The 14428-nt window shown below is 39.6% G+C and overlaps 1 protein-coding gene across 1 annotated transcript in view; it reads left to right on the top strand.

Moving 5' to 3' along the window:
• Positions 1-14428, top strand: part of SPHKAP (SPHK1 interactor, AKAP domain containing) — a 98210-nt gene that overhangs the window by 56414 nt on the left and 27368 nt on the right. Inside the window, exons 3-4 of the mRNA XM_064585843.1 lie at positions 2481-2736; positions 3997-7756. Of these exons, the coding sequence (XP_064441913.1) occupies positions 2481-2736; positions 3997-7756 (4016 nt within the window). The remainder of the gene's footprint in view (positions 1-2480; positions 2737-3996; positions 7757-14428) is intronic.

The raw sequence follows: 14428 nt of genomic DNA, 5'->3' as shown, positions 1-14428 counted from the left end.
TTCTACAAATGCAGTAGCCGTGGAACATTGCACATTTCATACAATCCTTTCTCTAAGGTTATTTTGAGGTATTACTTAACTGCTCATGTTGATTTAGTAATATCTCTTTTGATTCCTGCCACGATATATAAAACCTTATGTTATAAATATTTAATCTGAATGATAGAAAATGGCCAATACACAACCCTTTTTACCTATAAATATGGTAACTTCATTTAGTTCAACTTTATAATTATTTTTATTCATGCCTGATCCACTGGCAGGATATTGTGCCCCCCCATCCCCCATCTAATTCATGTTTCTACCGTCCAGCATACCTTGCATATAATAGACACCCAGAAAGTATCTTGTAAATTTCAAGTTAGTGCATTATGTCTGAATTCTTTGGAAATAAAAGTAATCAAGCCAGCTACTGTTACTCTACAGCATTAGTTCCTCATCATCGTGGGGGATCTCAGACCCCTTGTGAATTTCATAAAAGCTATAGACCAGTGCTTCTCAAATGTTAATGCATATAGGAATCACCAAGAGATTTTTCTTGAAAATGCAGTTTCTGATTTACTGGATCTGGGGTGGGTCCCAAGATTATAGATTTCTAACAATCTGCCACGCTGCTAGTCTACAACCCACACTTTGAAAAATGAGGTTTGAACCCCTTTCTTGAAAAACAGACCTAATTACATAAGCACATAGATCAATTCTGTTTCTGAGCCCCCTTGGGCCCCTTGGAGAATGACTGGATTTTTCATTTTGTAATCAAGTGTCCTGGAATTATTCTAATCATAATATTCAACCAAATAGATTAATAAATGACATTTATGTAAGAAAAAAGATACACTACTTTCAGAAATACAATATGGATGTCTATGTGTCTGTATTTCTCTGCATGTACACATACTTACCCTTTACACACACATGTATTCAGACTCAAGGATTCCAAAATGGCAAGTTAACTAGGATTAGACCCAATGAACTCTAAATGCAGATAAGCATTTGATTTAAATAATCCTCTTTGTAAGATAAACATGTATACGTAGACTATTTCCCCCAAACATTTCAAATTCCACTTTGATATAAATTTATTTAGCTTTCTCCTCCCCACTAATTCCTGTTTCCATTCAAAGAATTTTCTGTTAAAAATTACTATAAATCAGTGTATTGTCCCTTTTATGAAAATAAAAATTCCAACGCACAAGACATGTTTGTAATTTACTAGTCATCTGTGCAGGAGCAATTGAAACTTTTATTACTATTCTAATGAACAACAATATGGAGAGCAGAAAGTTCGTAGTGGAGAATAAGGATATGGTCTGTCACCCTAGAAGAGAACAGAATTAATAGGTCTCACAGGGACACCATCCAATGATTTGGGCCTCCTTATCACTGCTTTCCTCATGTGCTGGCCTTTTATTTTTTATTTTTCTTTATTTCTATTGTTATGTTAATCACCATACATTACATCATTAGTTTTTGATGTAGTGTTCCATGATTCATTGTTTATGCTGGCCTTTTAGAAATAATCAGTGCTCTTCCAGGGGACTTCTTTGTACCTCATTGTGTCTGCTTCTTCAGATGAGCAATACACATTATAAATTCTAACTGTAGTTAATAGAAATACTGAAATACTGGCAGAGACTTTACTGAACATCACCAAGGCAGAAAAGGATCTTGGTCTGAAAAGCTGGGACTCGGGTTAATCAAGAAGGGTGCCCAAGACGCCTCAACATTCCCCTCAGCTTGACTAGACTTCAGACAGGCTTCTTCCTGACTCCAGGCACTGACACCCTTTTCTTAGAACATTTACTTTAGAAAACATCGTTAGGAATCTCTGCCCCTTTGAGATGTAAATCATTTGCCAGGTTTAAAGCCCAGGAGTGTCTTTTTCAGAGACCTGAGAACCATCTCTGAAGTAAGATCATCAAAGATAGTTTCCCTTTCTGTGTGGAAGGATGGGAGCCTAGATTCATCAGGAGCCTGACTCCGATTTGCAAAACCACCTCCTGCCATGCAGATACAAGAACATTAGCTTTTCCTCTGGATAAAGCCAATCAGCAAGTGCAGAAGGCCTGCAGCCCTCTGATACCAGCTCTTAAAAGCCCTTGTGCTTGTTGTTTCAGTGGATTTGTGGTCCAGGTCGGTTCTGGCCCCTCTTTCCTACTTTAAGAGCTTTGAAGAAAGTCTTCCTTAACCTATTTAACTCTGCCCGGTGCCACTTTTGCTTTGACAGGCGACAACAAAAATATGTGATGCAACTGGTCTAGTTTCCCCGAAGTCAGACTTTCTCCTAGGTACCCTTTGTGCCCGAATAGCACTTGAATCTTTTCCAAACCATGCATCAATCAAATCCCAGAAGATATTCCAAATATTTTAAACATCCCCCGCTCCTTGTAACAAGAAAGACTGGTAGAAGAAGAAAGGTCAGAAGCAATGGTTTTTTATTCTCTCTTTCAATAAATGCCTTTTTTCCTCTCTACTTTCAGTGCCCTTGGCTGCCAGATATCTGCTTGGTCCAGTGTGCGAGAGGGAACAGGGCAAACAGTACCAACTGCATCATCTTTGAAATCAACAAATTTTTGATCGGTCTCGAACTGGTGCAGGAGCGGCAGCTCCACCTGGAAACAAACATCTTAAAAGTGGAGGATGACACCAACTGCTCTCTGTCTTCAATCGAGGAGGACTTTCTCACCGCCTCTGAGCACTTGGAGGAGGAAAGCGAGGTGGAAGACTATAGGAGCGGTGAGAACTACCCCATGAAACAAATGCACATCCTGAAACTAGTCACCCTCTAAAAATGAGTGAAATTTCGGGAAAGTTTCAGGCCATGTCAGTTTGGTTGACACATCACAATCTTCACATACCAAGTTTAGGGAGGGCAGGAGGATAACAGACCATGTGTGAGGATGTGGACTCATGCACTTAGACTTGATGGTTGGATGGCTCCATTTTCCTAACAATGCATAGGGATGCTGAAGGACATCCTCCTGCCTGCCAAGAGGCTAAGACTATCACAGGGAGGAAAGTTATCTTCCCTGAGACTTCCACAAAGCCACGTTTTAGTTGATCAACTGGCCTAGTTCTAGCACTGCCTCTTTGAGACTGTGAAGCCTGGATTGGTTACCTAGTCCTTCTGAGCCCCAGTTTCTTTATCCAGTATTTGGGAGTATAATAATGCCTCTAGCACTGTTACATTTACTATATTCAGGTTTTTGTATTTATGATATTTACCTTTTATTATGGTAAGGACAGAAGGAAATAACACTTAGCACTTAGCATTTATTCAGTTTTGATCGATTCAAAGAGCTCAGTGAACGATGTGTTCCTCTTCCCCACTCTTAGCCACAGAGGAAGGGATATTGCAGATGCTGTTGTCAGTCCTACCCAAACTTCAGAGCAAAGTTTTGCAAGAAGGCTTACTATGGAGGTTGCTGTAAACATTCTTCTTCCTCCTTCCGTTTGCACTGGGAAGCTCTAAGATGCAACCGTCTGGGTTACTTTTCCCATGGAGCCATGGAAAAAGATGATCAAGGGTGCCTGGGAGGCTCGGTTGGCTAAGCGTTCACCTTCAGCTCAAGTCATGATCTCAGGGTCCTGGAATCAAGCCCCCTCATCGGGCTTCCTGTTCATCAGGGAGTCTGCCTCTGCCCCTTCCCCACCCCCTTCATGCTCTCTCTCTCAAATAAATAAATAAAAATCTTTAAAGAAAAAAAAAAAGAAAGAAAGGTGATCAGCACTCAGTTCCCCAGTGCTATCTTCTCCCACTCTAGTGCTGACATTAATATCCCACATTGAAAGCCATTTTGTTGAGTGGGGCTCCATAATGAAACTCAAAAACCTCTTCAGATTCACTTGTCTTGAAGGAACATTATAAATGCTGTTTTTTTGGGCGGGGGAGAACCCTGGTGCTATAAGGCCTTTTTTAAAAGTAATTGTTATTTTAGACTCATGAGATCCTGCTATCCAAAAAGTAATAGTGAGCCCTCATTTTGTCTTCACTAGGTGATGAAAATATAAATATCTCGGCTAATGTTTTGGAAAGTAAAAAACCAAAGGAAGCCACTCAGGAGGAATGGAATTGCAACAAGGAAAAGTTGCTTTATGCTTTGGAAGACAAACGTATTGGCAAATATCATCCGACGATGAAAGCAGAAGGATCTCTGGAAAAAGTAGCAGCAGACACCACTTTGCAGAGCCTCGGTGCATCGGCCGAGCCATCAGAATGGAAAGATGAAGCTGTGCAGAAGGAGAGGCCAACCACAAATTATTACTATTCAGGAAATGTTAAAGGTCACATGGAAAAATCCCAGGCACCGTATATTCCAGGGGACACTTACTTCTCCAGGATGGTTAAGAACGGTGGGCCTCCCGTCTATGGTGCCCTCGCTGAGCATGACAATAGCTTAGACCCAGGGGACCGTGAAGATGGTATAAACTCCCTTCCTCCCAAACAAGATGGAGAAGCCACAACTGGCGAGTATGCCACAAATTTAGCAGAATCCGTGCTGCAAGACGCATTTATTCGGTTGTCCCATTCTCAGCCTACACTGCCCCAGGAATCGGCAGTCAGTGTTTCTGTCGGAAATGCTCTGCTACCCAGTGGCTCTTCCACCAAAGGTATGGTGGGCCCTTGGTCATGGGATGAGCTCCCCAAAATCGTCATTGTTCAGAGTCCAGATAGCAGTGATGCCGCGCCTGAGGCGGGCATCGCCTCATGGTCTGAGGTGGAGGTCTCCGTTGAAACCTCAGGTGTCCTCTCTGGAGAGAAGTCCCGCAGACACCCTCAGAGTGCTCTAGAAGTCGCATTGGCTTGTGCGGCCACTGTGATTGGAACCATTTCCAGTCCTCAGGCCACAGAGAGCCTCAAAATGGAGCAAGAATCTTTGGTTTCACCGCATCCAGTGGGAGGCAGTGAACCGCTGCAGATTCAAATATCCCAAGTACTCAAGGAGCCATCCATCAGTGAATACTCCTTTCCATCCGCTCTTTGTGGCATGACTCAGGTGGCAAGTGCCATTGCTGTGTGTGGCCTGGGTGAAACAGGAGAAGTGAAGGCTCCCAGAGGCCTCTCGTGTGCAACTGAGGCCTGTGCAGCAGCCCCCTCACCTTGCAGACTGGCGACAGTGGGGAACATAGAGCTGGGAAATGAGGCCATTGCTTGGGCATTGCTCAAGGAAGCTGCTCTGGTTTTAACAAGGCCCAGTCCCTGCAGCAGCATTGGAGACCTCATGGAATCAATGAGCAAGAGAATCATAGAAACTGCTTCAAAGCCTCAGATCTTGTGCTCAGAAAATGTCCTCAGGAATGACCTGGCACAGACCCTGTCCAATGTTATCCTGAAGCAATGCATTGATGAAGCTCACCAGAAAAAAAAAATAATTGATCCCAACGATAGCAGGCATTCACCTGAAACTCTTGACACCTTGATGGAAAGTGCAAATCAACTGCTCTTCAGTGTGATATGCTTCACGTTCAAGAAGATGAGTCATTTGGTACAGGTTGGGGAAGACCCCACCACCCTCGCTAATGAGACCATCAGCTGGACGGAAACGGAATTCAGCTGCCGGCCACCTGACCAGGCTTCTGGTCTAACATGGACCAAAGCCATTGAATATTCCAGCAGCTATCCACTTAGCAATCCGTGTAGCACTAGTCTTGCAGATGATGTTTATCTGAAGCAAGATAGCAAGGGCCCAGCGAAGTCAGGACTCTTCAAGAAGCCCATGCTGCAATCTGAATTGCCCTGTAGTCCCAGAGTGCCTGATTCTTCAACTCCTAAAACACCCCCCAGAGAAATATATCAAAAAGGAACTGCAGGAGAAGATCCAAACAACTCTCATCAGATGCTCAGGCACAATGAGGATGAGTACAGAGCCCCTTCAGAGGGAGAATGGGCACTGACAGTGGGCAAGGGCAGCAGAGGTTCCCAGGATGCAGAGGACGGCACCAGTGCAAACACCCAGGAGAAGTATAATCGTGCCTCCCCTCTAAACAACGAAGTTCAAGTGAACCTGTCTTTGTTAGGGAATGACTTGCTGCTTCCTGCTCAATCTGGGCTACAGGCAAAACATGCAGATATATACTGCATTACAGACTTTGCGGAAGAATTAGCAGAGATGATTGTCTCCATGGCAACTGAAATCGCAGCAATTTGCCTTGACAACTCAAATGGAAAACAACCCTGGTTTTGTGCATGGAAGAGAGGTAATGAGTTTCTGGTTACCCCGAACGTATCCTGCCGGTCCTTGAAGAGGAAGAAGGAAAACCAGACCAGTGGGGCCACAGTGAGGAAGCACAAGCCACCAAGGCTCAGTGAAATCAAGAGGAAAACAGATGAGCACCCAGAGCTTAAAGAGAAGCTGATGAACAGGGTTGTGGATGAGTCGATGAATCTTGAGGATGTCCCAGATTCTGTCAATATTTTTGCAAATGAAGTGGCAGCCAAGATCATGAACCTGACAGAGTTCTCAATGGTGGACGGCGTCTGGCAAGCCCAGAGCCATCCCCGAAACCGCTTACTCAGTGGAGACAGGTGGAACCGACTGAAGGCTTCCAGCTGTGAAAGCATCCCAGAAGAGGACTCTAATGCCCAGGCTCATGTTAATAGCCTAGGTTTAATGAGTACCTTAAGTCAGCCAGTTAGCAGGGAAAGCTCTGTCTCCAAGCAGTCCAGCTGTGAAAGCATCACTGAGGAGTTTTCCAGGTTCATGGTGAACCAGATGGAAAATGAAGGAAGAGGGTTTGAGTTACTGCTGGATTACTATGCGGGCAAGAATGCCTGCAGCATCCTGAACTCAGCCATGCAACAGGCATGCTGCAAAAATGACCACCTCATTGTGAGGTCAAGCTGTCCCTCTAAGCAGTCCAGCACCGAGAGCATAACCGAGGAGTTTTATAGGTACATGCTGAGGGACATTGAAAGAGAAAGCAGAGACAGCACCTCCTCCAGACGAAGCAGCCAGGATTGGACAGTTGGCTTACTGTCACCTTCTCTGCGATCCCCATTGTGTTACAGGCAGTCGTCCATGCCAGATAGCAGATCTCTGGGTGCCAGGCTGACGGTGAATGCACCCACTAAAGCCAACTCTTTAGATGGCTTTGCTCAAAACAGCCAGCAAGATTTCCTAAGTGTACATCCAGTCAGTAGCACTTCCTCCTCGGGTCTCTGCAAATCTGACTCTTGCTTGTATCGGAGAGGTGGAACGGACCAGATCACCAACATGTTAATTCATGAGACGTGGGCAAACTCAATCAAGGCCCTCATGCGGAAGAATAAAATTATAGTGGATGATGCCGAGGCAGCTGAGGCTGAGCCTGTTTCTGGTGGCTCTCCCATGCAAGTGGAGAAATGTGCAAACAGATCAGCTTCGAGCAGAGTGCAAAGTGGGCCAACTCTTCTTGTTCAGGAGTCCGTTGGTAACCCAAGGAAAGACTCCATTACCGAAAGCAAACATCCCCTAGTGTTGTCTCAGAGCAAAGCTGCTCCTCTTACAAACCACAGCAGTTTAGATTCTTTTAAAAAGGAAACTTCTTCATGCCATGGGGCTGTGCCTGTCAACCACGCCAGGCGGTCACTTTGCTCAAGGGAAGTGCCTTTAATTCAGATCGAAACAGATCAGAGAGAAGAGTGTGTTGGAGAATCTGAACACTCCCCCTCCAAAAGCAGCCCCCTACAGGAAGCAGAGGAGCATTTGAAAGATGAAAATGTCCCAGATGTGTTGAGGGGTGGAGACACTGCCGTGAGTGCCTGCCAAAACCCTAGGTGAGTGAATGACCCCTTAGACTAGATAGGGTGCATAGTACTGGAGTTTGCATCTTAATTAGTATTTATTCTAAATCCTAGGGGCTTTATTGAGGTGAGAACTGAAATCCTGAGACAATAAATGACCTCCCTGGGTTAATATACACTTATAATAGAAAGTTGGGAGTAATTTTTTTAAATTTGTAAAACAAATGGAGTTCATCTATGTAATGGAGGAAATAGAGTTTCATTTTCCCCATGAAAATTAATATCCCATACTATGTTACCTCTTAAAATTCAGTCATCAAAATTTTCAAGCAAAAAGGAAAATTATGCCAACTTATTTGAAAAATAGTTAAGTTTAAATAAACTTTAATATTGGAATCTGACATTAAATATTTTGGTATCATTTCTCTATCATCTCTCCTTTCAAGTTTTTCTGTTTTGTTTTGTTCTAAAGATCTTGTCCCACAAATGCTGGACTTTTAGTTGCATGGTATAATCATGGCAGTGTTACAAAGTGAAATTAGAATTTTGCTATTTCAATAGTTCCTTTCCAGAAAATTGTAGTGTAAGTGACAATGCATTTTGAATTTGAGATAAAGGAATTATTTCTTTCCAGGTTCTTAAGGAAGAATCAGTCCTTTTACATCTCCTCTTTTCCATAGAAAATTCATAATATTTTTGAAAATGAGACCATTGTGTCAAAATTTATTATTAAAGTTAATTGACATACTATATTAGTTTCAAGTGCACAGCACAGTGATTCAATAGTTCTACTATACATTACTCAGTGCTCACAAACGTAGTCACCATCTGTCACCATATATTATTATAGTATTTTGGTATTATTGACTATAATCCCTATGCTGTACTTTTCATCTTCATGACTTATTGTCTCTAGCTAAGTAAGACAGAAAAGAAAAAAAAAAACAAAACAGATATTAAGCTACTAGCCTTGGAAAACATAAGTTGGAGAAATAGCCTATGTAGTTTTTTCAGGGACATATTTCTATTGTACAAAGAGCCTGTTATTTAGGTGCAGTAGGCAAGTTGTTCACAGTCTTCATCAAATTTCAGCTGCTCTAGAAAATCCCTAATACTTCCCCACCCCTACGAGGGAAGCAGAAAGGTGCTCCCTATCACTATAGGGCATCATTACAAGGTGTGGGTGGTGGTGGTCCAGGTGCACCTGAGTATTTCCTTCTTAGCCACTTAGTGCTGAGAACTTTCCAATTGAATTAAATCTTGGAAGAATTCAAGGGCGGGGGGGGCGGGAAACATGAAAACTTACAAGCAAAAGAACATAAAATTAAACAAAATGGAATACAGGCCAAGCTGACCAAAACAAATTCATACATATCATAATTCTCCAGCTCTAGACAATATTTATCAATGTCTTATAGGAATACCAATACCTCACTTTAGTGTTCACCACCTCCAGGAAGTATGGAGAAACGTTTTTAAAAGTGATCAAAGAGTTGAAGAAACAAAATACCAAAGTGATATTCTTTAGAATTACCTTAACATGAGATATATGAAAATGGAAATGTCTTATTTTAGATTCCAGGTGTCTGACTTAGAATCTTCTTCAACATCTTCATAAACCAGCCGAGAATTTTAGCCCAAGAAAGTTACCTAGTTAGGGAGCATTTATGAAGATAAGATTCATGGCTGCAGGCTCAAATCAAATACTGATTGCCACTGAAATAAAATAATATCCATTATAAAATTTTGAGTGCAATGTCACTAATACTATGCTTAAAATAGATACAACCTGGACACTTCCAAATTATTGGGGAAATATGCATGAATAAAGCTTCCCACTAATTTAGATTTATATTCTATATAAGGACCCAAGCACACATTCTCTCAACTCATGATATGGACTTCTGATTTGGTTTTCCAACAACCAAAGAAAAAAGAATATAGAATCATCAGTCTTAGAAATTCAAGAGCTGAATCTGGTTCCAAAACATAAAGACATTGAATATATTTTTCTTTGTGGAGCAATATAAAGGATTGTTACAGAACTCCACTAACTAACTTTGAGCAAGTTCCCTAATCTCTCTATGTCAGTTTACTCACCTATAGGGATAAAGCTCTTCTTAACTCAGTGCCTAGCCCATTAGAAGTACTCAATAAATGTTTACTTTATCGTTGTTTTTGTTGTTTGGGGTTAGGGTATATGATTGCCTTTATTTCAAGAGATGTTTTTTTCCCAAGAGAAACCTGTTATGAACAGTGTGAAAATTTTGTTAAAACAGATTTACAAGGGGGAAATTAGTTATATTTAGATCACATTTTCTAAGCTCAGTGTTGTAATTAGGGGATTTGATATGTCAAAATACAGAACTCAGTTCTCTGTGAAATAGTTCCTGCCTACTTACACACAGAGGGAAGGAGGTGACACAGACACTCTTGATTCTGTTTGGCCATAGGGAGGTGTCATGTCCTGAAGATATTTTTAGGCTATTCTTTGAAGGACATTTTCATAATTCTGCTAAAAACTTCATAAAAGCCCAACATACTGAAATAAAAATCACTTTCTTATTTTTTTATTTGAAAAAGAGTAACAATTTCAGAATTCATTATGGAAGCCATGCCCAAATGGAAATAAGAAGCTGCCACATTTGTCCAGATACCTGAATAATCCCTCAATTATAAAGAAGGTAAATGATTTAGGATAGCCCAATTCTTGATTTCTGGGAAAATCGTACCCTATTGGTGGGCAGTAATGTGTTCTTAACTCAGCTGCCCTCTCTGAGATTATTGAAAAGCAATTATATAACTTTTTGATAATTTGAGATCACAGGTATAAACACCAAGCTGAGAATTCTGAGCATTCACATGTCACCCTTGTTGGCATAATCTGGTTTTTTAGAAGTATATTTTGTGGGGTTTTTTTTATTTCTATTTGCTACAAGAAAACAATCATTCATCCAACGAATATTTGCATGTCCATTCTGTGATACACACTATCCTTGGGGCTAAACACACAATAGAAAATAGAGATTTAGTACCTGCTGCCATAGCTCCTACACACCCAGTGGGAGAGAAGACAATATGCATGGAAAGACCCTTTGGGAAAAGATAATTACAGTGTGTTAGGAGAGGGAAATAAAAAGAATAATGTGATGGAGAACAACTGGTTGGGGACTGTGTTTACTTAAGATAGAATGTGGGCATCTGGATGAGACCTAGGGGATGAAAGGGTGCCAATCATGTAAAGAATTGAAGTGGAAGATGTACATTTGTGTTTCAAGCAGTACTGGTGTTCTAGCTAACCTAAAAAAAATCTTCCCACCACAGACCACGTAGAAATCCCACATTAAATATCATAAATACCCTTTTGAATACAGGGCTGACCTTAACAGTATTAATAAACAATGATGATGAAAATCTCGGAGGCAGAAAATGAAAGGATATAGAAACAAAAGTAGTAATTCTGTGCTTGCTCTTGAGGCCTTGCCAGTCTCCCTAACCTACAAGTTCATTTTCTAAAAGAAATAAGACTGTGGGTCCATGAATGGTGAAGACTTAGAAATGACACCAACTTCCATATCCTGAAGTGTTATGTCGTCAGAAAAAGTACAAACTTGGTAAAAAAGGTTAACTCACCAGAAAAGGAGTTGATAAGAAGATGTATCTTTTGGGGTTAGGGCTCTAGGTAGAAGTGAGAAAATCCTCTAAGAATTTATAACCACAGCTTCCCTAATGCATATGTGAGGTTCTAATTTACACAATCTGTGTGGTCCAGAAAACCCCAAGTTGGTAAATTAACTTAAAGCAATTTCAGGTTAACAGCACTGTGAGACCTTCGAAGAGACAACAATAAATCCCTGGGTATTTAAGCCCAAGTCTCAAAGGATTTCAATGGGTAAAGCCCCATCAAATAAGGATTCAGAACCTCAAATTGCAAGATAAATTCTTGTGATTTTAAAAATGTAAAAATGTAAAAAAAATGCAAGTAAATGTAAAATTTTAAAAATGTAAAAAAATGTGAGTAAAAAAAATAACAATGAAGCCAAAAAATGTCACCCATAACCAATAGGATAATCAGTCAATATAAATATATTCAGGAAGTAGAGAGATGATGAAATTAGCAGACAAGGACTTTAAATAGCTATTACAAACATGCTCCAATATTTGAAGGTACACATGAATATATAATTTGGTGAAAATTATAAACTCACAAATCAAGAAGTACAATGAATCCTAAGCAAGATAAACAAAAAGACAACCACATCAAGGCACATCATAATCAAGTTATTATAAGCCAAAGACAAAGAAATAGTCCTAAAAGCAGCTCAGAGGAAAAAACAACTTACATACTGAAGAACACAAATAAAAACTTCAGGTTTCTCATCAGAAAAAAATGAAAGCTAAAAGATGAAGAATGACATCTTTCCTGTGCAGAAGGAAAAAACTGCCAGCTTTGTATTCTTCACTTAGCAAAAAATAAAGGCTATCCATGGATAAGAAGACTCAATATTGTCAAGATGTCAGTTCTTCCTAACTTGATTTATAAATTCAGTGCAAGCATATTCAAAACCCCAGCCTGTTATTTTGTGGATATGAATGAAATGATTCCAAAGTTTATGCAGACAAAATACCCAGAATAGCCAAGACAATATTAAAGGAGAAGAACAAAGTTAAGCTGCCACTACCTGGCTTTAAGACTTACTATAAAGCTACAGTAATCAAAACAGTGTGGCATTGGCAAAAGAATGAACAAATGGATCAATGAAACAGAATAGAAATCCCAGAAATAGATCCACACAAATATAGTCAATTGATTTTTGGCAAAGAATCAAAGACCATACCATGGAAAAACGATAGTCTTTTCAAGAAATACTGGTGGAACAACTCAATATGCACATGCCAAAAAATGAGTCTAGAAACAAAACTTACACTCTTCACAAAAATTAACTCAAAATGGATTCTATATCTAAATATAAAATGTAATAAAACTGTGAAACCCTAGGAGATGCCATACGAGAACATTCAGGTGGCCTTGGGTTTGGTAATGACTTTTTAGATAGAATATCAAAGACATGATTCATGAGAAAAATAATTGATAAACTGGACTTCATTAAAATTAAAAACTGTTGCTCTCTGAAAGACACATAGCAAGAGGACCAGAAGATAAGCTGAAGACTGGGATAAAATATTCCCAAAGACATATCTGATAAAGGACTGTTACCCAAAATATATAAAGAACTCTTAAAAACTCAATAATAAGAAAACAAACAACCTGACTTTTAAAGTGGGCAAAAGGCTTCAACAGACACCTCATCAAAGAAGATATACAGAAGGCAAATAAGCATATGAAAAGATGCTCAATAATCATATGTTATTAGGCAATTTCAAATTGAAACAACCAAGAGATGACACTACAAACCTATTAGAATGGCCAAAAAAAAAAAAAACAGGCAACACAAAATGCTGAGAAAGATGTGAAACAACAAGAATTCATATTTTCATATTTATTGCTGGTAAGAATGCAAAGATGGCACAACCACTCTGAAAGACAGTTTGGCAGCTTCTTACAAAAATAAGCATACACTTACCATATGATCCAAAAGTCATGCCCCTTGGTATTTATCAAAATGAGAGGAAAATTTATGTCTACACAAAACACCTGCTCACAGAATTTTATAGCTGCTTTACTCATAACTGACAAAAGTTGGAAACAACCAAGATTTCCTCTAGTAGGTTAATGGATAAATAAACTCTTGTACATCCAGGCAATGGAATATTATTTAACACTAAAAATAAATGAGCTATTAAGCCATGAAAAAAACATGGAGGAAACTTAAATGCATATTATTAAGTGAAAGAAGCCTATCCAAAAGTTTTCATAATATATGATTCCAACTGTAGGACATTCTGAGAAAAGGCAGCAAAAAGATCAGTGGTTGACAGAGGTTAGGAGGGAAGGAAGGATGACAAGGTGGAACCCAGAAGGTTTTTAGAACAATAAAACCATCCTGTGTGATACTATAATGGTGGATACATGTCATTACACATTTGTCCAAATCCATAAAATGCACAGCACCAAAGTGAACCCTAATGTAAGCCAAGATTTGGGGTGATAATGATGTGTCAACATAGGATCATTGATTGTAACAAATATATCACTCTGGTGCAAGATGTTGATAGTGGAGGCATGCATGTGTGGACCAAGGGCACATGGGAACTCTGTTCTCTCTACTCAGTTTTAGAACCTGAAGACACTCTAAAAAAAAAAAAAAAGCTTATTGAAAAAATTTTAAATAAGGACCAAATAGTAACTTTGTATACAAACAAAATCTTAAAGAACATGCCACTAGGAGATCTGCACAAGAGGAAGTGCTAATGGAAGTCATTAAGCTGAAGGAAAACAATACTGATGGAAACTTGAACTACACAAGGGAACCAAGAATTCCACAAATACTAAGTATGTGGGTAAATACACAACACTTTCTCTACTTTTAAAATTTCTTTAAAAGATAATTATTTAAAACAAAATGTTCTATGACATATATAGAACTAAAATATATGTTGGTTATGATACAAATGATGGGAGGGAGAAAAAAATATATACTGTTGTAAAAATCTTCCATTCTATGTGACTTTGTATAATGTAATCTGAAGGTAGACTGTGATAATTGGATGCATACTGTAAACCCTGGAATAACTACTAAAAAT

The sequence above is a fragment of the Mirounga angustirostris genome, unplaced genomic scaffold, assembly GCF_029215605.1.
Source record: "Mirounga angustirostris isolate CCGP_5_RB_7025 unplaced genomic scaffold, mMirAng1.0.hap1 SCAF_3, whole genome shotgun sequence".
Lineage (NCBI taxonomy): Eukaryota > Metazoa > Chordata > Mammalia > Carnivora > Phocidae > Mirounga > Mirounga angustirostris.
This window is presented reverse-complemented; position numbering and strand designations above follow the sequence as displayed.